The sequence below is a fragment of the Callithrix jacchus genome, chromosome 21 (genome assembly GCF_049354715.1).
Source record: "Callithrix jacchus isolate 240 chromosome 21, calJac240_pri, whole genome shotgun sequence".
Lineage (NCBI taxonomy): Eukaryota > Metazoa > Chordata > Mammalia > Primates > Cebidae > Callithrix > Callithrix jacchus.
Window position 1 is genome coordinate 39,817,504 of NC_133522.1, and position 12,165 is coordinate 39,829,668.

The 12,165-nt window shown below is 38.8% G+C and overlaps 1 protein-coding gene across 8 annotated transcripts in view; it reads left to right on the forward strand.

Annotated features, from left to right (window-relative positions):
- The window catches only part of ITSN1 (intersectin 1), a 236,394-nt gene that overhangs the window by 86,265 nt on the left and 137,964 nt on the right, over positions 1 to 12,165 (forward strand). For all 8 annotated transcript variants that reach the window (XM_035283062.3, XM_035283065.3, XM_035283063.3 and 5 more), the window contains exons 6-7: positions 8,568 to 8,747; positions 10,206 to 10,302. In XM_035283062.3, coding sequence (XP_035138953.1) covers positions 8,568 to 8,747; positions 10,206 to 10,302 — 277 coding nt within the window. The remainder of the gene's footprint in view (positions 1 to 8,567; positions 8,748 to 10,205; positions 10,303 to 12,165) is intronic.

Below are 12,165 nucleotides of genomic sequence, written 5' to 3' on the forward strand. Positions count from 1 at the left end.
TAGTATGTATGTGAACTGTAAACCACACATCTAGATGACTGTGATTAATAAACTTTTACTCAATAAAGCCCAAGTTAGATTTTTTTCCTTCTCTTTGTTGGATTTTCAGTGTCTTATAAACATTGTTTTTAAAAATGAAAGTAGTCTGATTTTCTTATTGTATAAATAATAGATGCTAATTGTAAGTCAACAATGCAAAAAGAAGACTGAAAAAGTAAAAGTTACTATTAATTCTATTACCCAGGGATGACCACTGTACTCAACAACATGATTTTTAATCATCTTTTTTTTTTTTTTTTTTTTTGAGATGGAGTCTTGCTGTGTCTTCCACGCTGGAGTGCAGAGGTGCAATCTCAGCTCACTGCAATGTCTGCCTCCTGGGTTCAAGCAATTCTCCTGCCTCAGTCTTCCCAGTAGCTGGGATTATAGGCACATGCCACCACACCCAGCTAATTTTTGTATTTTTAATAGAGACGAGGTTTCACCATGTTGGCCAGGCTGGTCTCAAACTCCTGACCTGGTGATCCACCTGCCTCTGTCCCCCAAAGTGCTGGGGTTACAGGTGTGAGCCACCGTTCCTGGCCCTATTTTTTAGATCTTATAAAGATAATACATGCTCTTAGTTAAAAAAGAAATACAAACAGAACAGAATTGAGTACATTTGTAAGAGTACAGGAGGAAGAGGGAAGAATTCAGGTATCTGGTGCACTTGAGAATAGAAAAACCCCAAAATAGCTAACAGGTATTGCAAGCAATTTCAACTAACCAGTCTGAGAGCAGCAATAGAAACGGGAAAAGGTTATGCTCTCTGCAGTACTGAGTGAGTACAAAGGACCTGAGAGATGTGGAGCAGTCCAGCCCATATGAACTCTCAAGACTGGCCCAACAAGCCTTCCTTATGGGACATGGCTTCGTACTCAGGAGAAATGACTGGGAGTGGAATCAAAATTGAGCAGTAGAGGGACATGGATACAAAGGAAAGAAAAGGTCCAGAAAAAAGTAGGGGAGGAGGACGGAGACTGGAATTCCTAGGAAGCAAGGCTCACATAAGAATGAGCAACAGAAAGTATCAAACAAGGTCAAATCCACTGCAGAAAGTGTCAAGCAATGTCAAACAACACAAAGTTATTATTAGAAAAAAGGAGAATAAAGGGAAAAATAAACCCCTGTGGACTGTAAAAGCAACCAGTAAATCACTACTTTAAAACCAGCTCAAAGAGAACAAGAAAATGGTACAAGACTTGAATCAGAATTTTTAAGTCTCAGAAATAAGGTGACAAAAAGAATGAGAAATAAAAGAAAAATTCATTCGAGAAATGAGATTGCAACTAGAAGCAACACAAGGGATACTAACTGAAGAAAAATAGAAGTTACAAAGAGGAAATAATTTTAAATTAGAAGGAAGTGAGGCCAGGCACAATGGTTCATACGTGTAATCCCAGCACGTTAGGAGGCTGAGGTGGGTGTATCACCTGAGGTCAGGAGTTCAAGACCAGCCTGGCCAACGTGGTGAAACTCCATCTCTACTAAAGATACAAAAATTAGCTGGGCATGGTGGCAGGCGCCTGTAATCCCAGCTACTTGAGAGGCTGAGGCAGGAGAATTGCTTGAACCTGGGAGGCAGAGGTTGCAGTGAGCCAAAATCATGCCACTGCACTCCAGCCTGGGGGATAGAGTGAGACTCTGTCTACAAAACAAATAAATAAATAAAAGGAAATGAAAAAGATATAAAAAGAATTTGAGAAACAGTAACACATATTTAAGATAAAGAAGATTGAATGTATGGGCAGTAGGAGTCCCTGTGGAAGAAAGCTGGACCAAGGGAATACAACAAATGATAAAAATGAATTCAAGACAACTTCCTTAAAATAAGATTTTCAACTATATTTAAAAGGATATCATGTGGCCAAGAATATCAATCTGAAAAGTCCAACACTAAGATATATTCCAGTTAAAGGAAAAAGTATTTAGGCATGTAGAAAAAGAAGGCATGTGACTTACAAGGGGGAGAATTAGATTATCTTCAGATTTTTCAACAGCAGTGCTTTCTGCTAGAAGAAAATGGAGTAACATATTTAGAATTTTCAGGGAAAGAATAAGCCAAGGATTTTATGTCCAGAAAAACTGACTTTCAAATAGAAAAAACAAATTGTTATCAATTTATAAGGACTCAGGGTATATTAACATGAACCTTTCTCAAGGAATCTATTAGAGAATGTGCTTCAGACAGCCAGAGGTAGGTCAGCATAAGGACTGGTGGTGAGCTCTAAATATATAGTTAGCTGTAGACCTAAGACTGAATGAAGGCTGAGGAGGAGAGAGTATCGGGTGTAATTCCCATGCACTGACAACATGGATACAATAAAACTTTAAGAGGGATAGGACTGCATGCAAAATAAAATGATTTAATGCTTTCAGAAATTAGTAATAGTATTGTTATTCTGAAACTGTTGTCTGAGATATGTGATATAAACAAATGAGTAATTATGGAATAATCTAATTCTGTCATTTTCTGTACTTGGAAAAATCTGTATTCTTGCTGTGAAAGAAAGGAGATGCAAATGTGACAGAGAGTATCAAATATAAAGAAAAAGCTGTATAGACTTGGATTTGAATTTTCAAATCAGAAGTGTGAATATGAACTTAGAAGGCCTCCCTCACCACACCCCCATTCTCTTTATCTAATCTATCTGTTCATGTATTTGTCTCCTGGTTCTTCTGTTCACTGAAAAAACTAGAAACAATCATCAGCATTGAGCACCCTTAGAGCCCAGATTGCAAACCTGAAATATCGTTCCTCACTAAAAGAAACCAGAGTTTCCTGGAGAAATGGCTCAATCCAGGTCTATATGTGAAATGTGCCTGAAGAGCTTGAAGGACTCATCTTGTAATACTGGTCAGCAAGGAAGCTATCAAAGAATAGTAGGAAAATATCAGAAATTCTCAGAAGCCAACCCAGAGGCTTGATTGGCCAAAGAGAAGACAGTTTGAATTTCAAGAATGATAATGTGCCATGAATTAAAACTCAATAAATATTTATAAATTTATGACTTAATAAGATATGTATTTAACAAGAGTAACTTACCTTAGGAAGATCTTAATAAACCAGTTCATTATCTTGAAAACAGGTTAAGGGAAAGAATCAAGCATTTATTATGCCTTTCCTATATGGGCTGTACAAATGAATAGCCAGCTAGTATATCCTCATTAGAAGCACCTCTTTATGAGAGTATTGCAGCTAATAAATGACAAAGACATGGTAGAATTAGACATTACTATTTTCAACTCCCCTTAAATGAATAAATATAGGCATTAAGCGTCAATCACTGCCAAGATCACAAAAAGACAGCTACATTTTGTGTGCTTCCAATAGTCTTGCCAAAGAGACCCAACCTCAGCCTGATCCAGTGTTTGGATGTAGCTGCCTATTTGCAGGAAATACAGAAAATAGTGGGAAATATTGAACTGTACCATGAGAATGCAGTCAGCAACATCCGGACTGGGAAGCTCCACAGGTCACATGGCCTGGGTCTTTCAACAGAAAAGGAAATGAAAAGGATGGAGAGGGGCCTATAGATTAAAGGAAACCTAAAAGACATTTCAGCAGTGAGATTTCCAACCATGCCTGAGTTGAGCAAGTTCTTCCCTCAAGGGCAGCTATAAGACAGGACAAAATTGACAGAATAACCGTTTCAGTGCTCTGGAAATTAACCAAAGGTATATAACATCTGAGAATCATTTATGCTTGAAAAGCTGCTGAGCTTCATATATGAACAGTGTGAGCAGCACAAGTCTGTAACATTCTTTCCTGGGCATTTTTCTATCACCCAACACTTCAGCTTGGCAACATGGAGGGGCAGGTTGTAAATACTAGCAGTCTTACTACTTTGATTGAAGGGGGCTTACTTGCTTTGGGAGTGGGAATTCATGCCTGTGCCCAGCAACTTTGTCAGTGGAAATGACAATTTTGGCCACAGAGAAGTAGGTAGGACCAACAACTCTATTAGCCTGAACTTGTGGTCATGGCACCGGCAAGTATATTCTTGGCTGAGGCTGTGCACATGTGCTGCTCAGACCAGGGTGGGCCCAAGTTGTCTGCAAACTCCTGATTAGCTTTCAGACTGCGTGCATGAATAGAGAATATGCAGGAAGGCCCTATGAAATGTAAAAGTCTGGGCAGACTTTAAAATGCTCTGAACTTTGAATGCATTTCTGTGCTGACAGATTGGCAGAGAAAGGAAGCCTGACTGACTTGAGGTGTTTGAGCACAACTTCCGCCCTGTCATTGGCTGATTGCTGTGCTACAAAGATGCAGGTGCAGTCCCTAAAAAGCCAGGCTTAAAAATAAAGAAGAAATTTTTAAAAACACAAGTGAGCAGATCCATCAGGGGCTGTACAACATGGGAAGATAGATTTTTCCAATTTAGCCTTGCAAGTTACTAAATAAAGATAGAAACAACAACCTTATGGGGAAAATCAGAGCCAGAGTAGCTACAGTATATTATCTGAATGTCCATTTTCAACTAAATTTGAGGCATTAAAAAAATTACAGGGAAGTATTGCCTTGCCCTCAAGAAAAGAAGCAGTCAAGAGAAACTCTCTCAGATCCAGCTGTTAGATTCATTTAGCAGACAAAGGCTTCAAAGCAGCAATTATGTTCAAAGAACTGAAGAACTAAAGGAAAGCATGAAGATGAGTCAACAAACAGACACTCTCCAAAAAACAATAGAAATAACAAAAAGAGGAAAACGGAAATTCTAGAAAAGTACAATAACTGACTTGAAAAGTTCAAAGCTAAGGCTGGGCGCAGGGGCATGCTTGTAATTCCAGCTCTTTGGGAGGCTGAGGTGGGCGGATCACCTGAGGTTAGGAGTTGGAGACAAGTCTAGCCAACATGGTGAAACCCTGTCTCTACTAAAAATACAAAAATTAGCTGGGCCTGTAATCCCAGCTCCTCAGGAGGCTGAGGCAAGAGAATCGCTTGAACCTAGGAGGTAGAGGCTGCAGTGAGCCAAGATCCCGCCACTGCACTCCAGCCTGGGCGTCAGAGCGAGGTCTCGTCTCAGAACAAAAACAAAGGCCAGGTGCGGTGACTCACACCTGTAATCCCAGCACTTTGGGAGGCCAAGGCGGGCAGATCACCTGAGGTCGGGAGTTTGAGACCAGTCTGACCAACATGGAGAAACCCCATCTCGACTAAAAATACAAAATACATAGTGGCTTATGCCTGTAATCCTAGGTACTTGGGAGGCTGAGGCAAGAGAATCACTTGAACCCAAGAGGCAGAGGTTGCAGTGAGCCAAGATTGTGCCATTGCACTCCAGACTGGGCAACAAAAGCAAAACTCCATCTCAAAAAAAAAAAAAAAACCCATAAAGTTTAATAATTAAAGTGAAAAATGTACCATAGGGTCTCAATAGCAGATTCAAGATAGTAGATGACAGAGTCAATGAAGCTGAAGATCAATCAATAGAAATTATTCAGTCTGAAGAACATAGAACATAAAGATTAAAAAAAAAAATAACAAAGTTTCAGAGACTTGTGGAACAAGTCCACGTTTACCAATATGCATGTCATGGGAGTCTCAGAAGGAGGATCATGAGATAAAGGTACAGAAAAAATATTTGAAGAATAAAAGCCAAATACTTACACATTTGGTGAAAAGCAATAGTCTACACAGTCTAAAGCTCAACACACCTCAGGTAGGGTAAATACAGAAAGATCTACACCCAGACACGTATACTACAAAAGCTGAACACAGAGATAAAATCTCGGAAGCAGTAAGAGAAAAGCAACTCATCATGGATAGGGGGCATGGGGATACTAATAACAGCAGACTTGTAATTGAAAACAATGGCAGCCAGAAGGCAGTGGAATATTCAAAATGTTGCAAGAAAAAAAAAGTCAACCTCAAATTCTCTATTCAGCAAAACTATCATTTAAAAATGAAGGTGAAATAATGACCCTTTCAAATCAAGACTGAGAGAATTTATTGCTAGTAGACCTACGTTAGAAGAAATACTAAAGGAAGAAGTTCGGGATGAAATGAAATGACAAAAGGTGGTAACTTTAATTATGGAAAGAAATGAAGAGCATCAAAAGTGGTATACAAGTAGGTTAATTAAAAAGACCATGTAAATCTATTTTTCTTCTTATCTCTCAAGTCTAAAAGATAAAAGATTGTATAAAGTAATAACTATTGAGCTTATAACATATAAGATTATATTGTGTGTGACAGTAATAGCACAGAAGAGGAAAAAGAAAATTGAGCTATATTTGGGTAAAGTTTCTATATTCTGCCATTAGAAGTTGATTGTGATAAATTAATTTGGAGATTTTAATCTCTGCAACAACCACATAGAATATTACTTTTGGATGGATACAGTGGCTCACCCCTGTAATCCCAGCACTGTGGGAGGTTTGAGGCCAAGAGTTTGAGACCAGACTGAGTAGCATAGCAAGACCCTGTCTCTAAAAAAACAAAGATTAGCTGGATGTGGTAGTGCATGTTTGTAGTACCAGCTACTTGGGAGGCTGAGGCAAAAAAATCCCTTGAGCTCAGGAGTTGAAGTTTTCAGTGAGCTATGATCACGTGACTGTTCTCCAGCCTGGGTGAGAGTGAGACATTCTCTCTAATAATAAAAGGAAAAAAGAGAAATATTTTAACTACTATTATGTAGTAGTAATTAATTTTTTCAATTAGCTTTCTCAGGTTGAAAAGAAAATTACTTTAAAAAAAAATAGTAAAAGGTATGGTGACTCAGCACCTGTAATTCCAGCACTTTGGGAGGCTGAGGCAGGATGATCACTTGAGCCTAGAAGTTCGAGACCAGACCTGGCAACATAGCAAGACCTCATCTCTACCAAATATATGTATATATAAGCTGGGTGTAGGGATACATACCTGTGGTCCTAGCAACTTGGGAGGCTGAGCTGGGATGATTGCTTTAGCCCAGAAGGTGAAGGTGATTGTGCCATTTCACTCAAGCCTGGGCAACAGAGTGAGATCCTGTCTCAAACAAAAATATTTTTAAAAAATGGTAGGGGGCATTTAAACACTAAAATGTTTTTACTCAATGTGAAAGAAGGTATTAAAGTTGGGACAGAAAAATAAAAGAGAAAGGAAGATTTTTACTTTTTTTTTGAGACAAGGGTATCACTGTGGTGTGATTGTGGCTCACTTTAGTCTCAACCTCTTGGGCATAAATGATCCTTCCACCTCAGCCTTCCATGTAGCTAGGATTACAGGTGTGTACCACCATGCCTGGCTAATTTTTAAAGTTTTTGTAAAGGTGGAATTTTGCTATGTTACCCAGTCTGGTCTTGAACACCTGCCCTCGGGAGATCCTCCTGCCTTGGCCTTCCACAGTAGTGAGATTACAGACATAAGCCACTGTGCCCAGCTGAAAACATTTACTTTTGTTTTATCATTTCTTCTTTATTGGCTAGAATATTTTTATATAAAGATGCTTCCAGAACCAGGCATGGTGGCTCATGCCTGTAATCCCAGTACTTTGGGAGGCCAGGGAGAGTGGATTAACTGAGGTCAGGAGTTCAAGACCAGCCTGGCCAACATGGTGAAACCCTGTCTCTACTAAAAATATAAAAATAACCGGGCTTGGTGGCAGGCATCTGTAATCCCAGTTACTTGGGATGCTGAGGCTGGAGAGTCACTTGAACCCGGGAGGTGGAGGTTGCAGTGAGCCAAGATCCCGCCACTGCACTCTAGCTTGGGTGACAGAGCGAGACTCCGTCTCAAAAAGAAAAAAGAAAATAGGTAAGTAAGTAAGTAAATAAATAAAGTTGCTTTCCCTGTCAAACATGTGGTTACCCTGAGGTATAGTAAATATAGGAAAGGCAGATTGCAGTTTGATTTTTCTACCTTTTATTTACTAGTTTTCAAAGTAGTAGTAAATTGATTGCCTTAGCATCCTCCCTTTGTGACCAGTTAGGGTTTTGGTCTTTTGGGGGGTTTTTTGGAAATGGAGTCTTGCTCTGTAGCCCAGGCTGGAGTACAGTGGTGTGATCTTGGCTCACTGCAACCTCTTCCTCCTAGATTCAAGTGATTCTCCTGCCTCAGCCTCCAGAGTAGCTGGGATTATAGGCATGTGCCACCACACCTGGCTACTTTAAAAAATTTTTTTAGTGGAGACAGGGTTTCACCATGTTAGCCAGATGGTCTCGAACTCCTGACCTTGTAATCGCCTCCCAAAGTGCTGGGATTACAGGTATGAGCCACTGCACCAGGCAGGATTTTGTTTATTTTTAAATATCATTTTGAACTCATGAATTTGATTATATTTGACCCTTTAAGTCCACTGCAGTTATTATTCTTTTTGATTCTCATCTTGTTTGATCTGTCTTCAGGTTGAGTCTTGAGTTCTTTTGATGTGATCCTTGACATGATTTTTGATACTCTTTAAAATAATTAATTTGAAGCCTTATTTTAATTGGAATACATTACAGCTGGAAAGTGATTTTCTTTTGTAAGCAGTACTGGGTTAATTATTATTGAATGTTGAAATGTGATTGGATGTGAACTGTGTTGGGCTTTTTTTTCTTCATAGGTATGGGAGGTATTGCCAGCATGCCACCGCTTACAGCTGTTGCTCCAGTGCCAATGGGATCCATTCCAGTTGTCGGAATGTCTCCACCCCTAGTATCTTCTGTTCCTACAGCAGCTGTGCCCCCGCTGGCTAACGGGGCTCCCCCTGTTATACAACCTCTGCCTGCATTTGCTCATCCTGGTATGTGACCTGCTGAAACCATAGGCTGAATTTTTACTACTTGTATTTTGCTGTTCATTATTAAAATCTTTTCTCTTCATTTTCTGGTTATATTTAAATGATACTTTAGTCCAGAGGAAAATGTCTTTATTTTTTTCACTTAATTTCACATTTTTTTTTCACTGTTTTAAATGGGATATGCTAGTGTGGAGAGAGTCAAAGAGACTTACAGATTTCTGGGTACCACTGTGGACAAAGGTGAGCTCAGCAGAGAAAGCCACAAATGTAATTTCCTTTCAAGGGCTGAGAAGAGCAATTGAAGTTGAACTGTATTTGAAAATATTTTCTATTTTTGTATATCAGTTACTATGTTTCTTTGTCCACTATGAATTGCTAATAAGCAAGCCAATCCCCCAGGAATAGAATTATGTTAGGGGTGGTGGGAAAGAATAAAAAGAACACTTCATACTATTTCTTGGTATTACATGCTTGCTTAATTGAAGGAAAGGATTTAAAAGTTTCTGGTTTAATTAATTTCACTTTGAGACTTCATTTAGTCTCTTTTCCTTTTATTAAAGCATAAAACTGTAGATGTAGATAGCCTTGGTCTGACATCTTAATTCATATCAATATGGAAAGTATTATTTTTAAAGTATTTTGACTACATCTAAGTAAATTCAGTATTGACAACATGGGTTTTAGCATCATACTTGAAACATTTCCATATGTCAGGATATATCTTTAAGTTATGGCCAAAGAAACTAAATGTACCTTCTTTTTAAACTTTTCTTGTCACTTGTAGTTCATCTTGCATTTATGACCATGACCGTAGACATCATGGTAACCCAGAAAGTGTATGCAGTTGTTTTTCCAGGGTATCAGCAAATCCACACTCTTGAGCCTTCTATTCTTTTGTGGCCAATGGCAAATGTTACAAGTCATTTGCCATCAGGCAAGGGTGGGGTAATGTGGCTGAGGTGTAGACTGTTTTTTTTCTGACACACAACTAACCAACCCCAGTGAGTATCAGACACAAAAGCTGACCTTCCCTACCATCACATATTATCTGGCCAAGACTACAGTTTGCGACTTCTAGGCTCTTACATCTGGAACTAATACTTCAGCTGCTTCACTGCAGTTAAGAAAATGCCAGTTGACATATTTAAGCTGTTACCTCTTTAACTATTGGAACAGGTCCTATAAAATGTGATGCTAAATGTTTAATAAACAATAAAATTTTATGGAAACCAGCGTTACAATGTAATAAGGTGATTTTTTCAGTAGAACAAGTAAATCTGGAAACCTTTTTGGCAGGAGGACAGAGATTATGGAGGGAAAAGCTCGTTTTCAGTCTAGACTGGCAAGAAAGGGGGAGTTATTTCTGCTTCAGATTTGTTGACTGTGCATTTTAATTTTTGTAAATTGGGGACAGTTTCTTATCTTTGTAGAATTAAAATTATTCAACATTTATTTTTACAGCAGCCACATTGCCAAAGAGTTCTTCCTTTAGTAGATCTGGTCCAGGGTCACAACTAAACACTAAATTACAAAAGGCACAGTCATTTGATGTGGCCAGGTAAGTTTGCTTGTTTTTAAATGGGAGGGTTGGTTAAATCCATAACCTGATTAAATAATAAATTTGACCATGAATCATCTATATTCTTTTTGTTGTTGTAATCTCCTTTTTTGCTTTTGTAGAGTGCTAGTAATAATTTGCTTAATTTCTGGATAGTGTCACTAGCTTTTATCATTAATTTATTGCAGAGATGAGAAAAATCAAGGACATAACATTTCCTTAAAGGCTTTATGTATTTTTTTTAAGGAGTATAACAAATGGATAGTAATAAAAGGTTTAAAAACAGTAAAATAAAATTCTGGGTATAAGGGAAAAAAAGCAAATGAACTATTTTATATATTTATGATTTACAAGTTTATGTGTAAAATTTTTATATGAAGATTGGCGTCATAGTTGGCCTTATTTTTAATTCTTTATCAGATAATCTTATGGAGTTTATATGGGTAATTAGTAAAATCCTATTAAAGACCATTTATTATGAAATTAATTATTGAGATAGTGGACAATTCACATTAATCAAATGCGTGGCTCAGTTTTATTAAAATTGATATGACCTTGTTGCTTATGTTTTGGCCAACCTTTGTTTCAATGATTACCTTTCATATTTTTATTTTATTTTACTCCTATTTTTTGGCCTTGCATACTGCTATAATAAAATGAGAAATTAAGTCTCTTTTAAGCCATCTCAAAACTTTTAGGCTGGGCATGTTGGCTCATGCCTATAATGCCAGCACTTTGAGAGGCCAAGGAAGGAGGGTAGCTGGAGCCCATGAGTTTGAGACCTGCCTGGGCAACATAGGGAGACCTTGTCTATATAAAAATTTAAAAATGAATCTGCCAGGCGCGATGGCTAACGCATGTAATCCCAGCACTTTGGGAGGCCAAGGCAGGCGGATCATGAGGTCAAGAGATGAGGACCATCCTGGCCAACATGGTGAAATCCCATCTCTACTGAAAAATACAAAAATTAGCTGGACATGGTGGCGTGCGCCTGTAGTCCCAGCTACTTGGGAGGCTGAGGCAGGAGATTGCTTGAACCCGGGAGGTGGAGGTTGCAGTGAGCCGAGATCACGCCACTGCAGTCCAGCCTGGCGCCTGGTGAGGCTGTGTCTCAAAAAAAAAAAAAATTTCTTTTTTTAAATGAAATGGGAGGATGGATAAAGCCAGGGAGATCAAGGGTGCAGTAAGCTGTGATCAGGCCACTGTACTCTTGCCTGAGTGACCGAGCAAGATCCTGACCCTGCCTTCAAAAGAAAAGTTTTTGGAATTTATCGTTTCTTGCATCAATCCTCTCTTTAGAAATTTTTAAGTGAATCTAGTCATTTCCCCATTTTCCTTTTTTTTGAGAGATGGAGTCTTGCTCTGTCACCCAGGTAGGAATGTGGTGGCATGATCTCGGCTCACTGCAACCTCTGCCTCCTGGGTTCCAGCAGTTCTCCTGCCTCAGCCTCCTGAGTAGCTGGGGTTACAGGTGCCCGCCACTATATCTGGCTAATTTTTGTATTTTTACTAGAGATGGGGTTTCACCATGTTGGTCAGGCTGGTCTTGAACTCCTGTCCTTGGCCTACCTTGGCCTCTCAGAGTACTGGGATTACAGGTGTGAGCCACCACACCTGGCCTATTTTCCCACTTTCATGAGAAGAGCATGTTGAATATAATTTAGTGATGAATTTATTAGCTTTTAAAAATGATTTAAAGAAAATCCATAAACTGAAAAGCACTGTGCCAAAAGCTTTATATACATTAACTCATTCTTCCCCATGAGATGAACAGAAAGATGTTACTTTCTGTTATAGATGAGGGACAAGCTCAGAAACATTATATAACTCGCCCAACAGAACATAACTCATAAGTGACAGAGC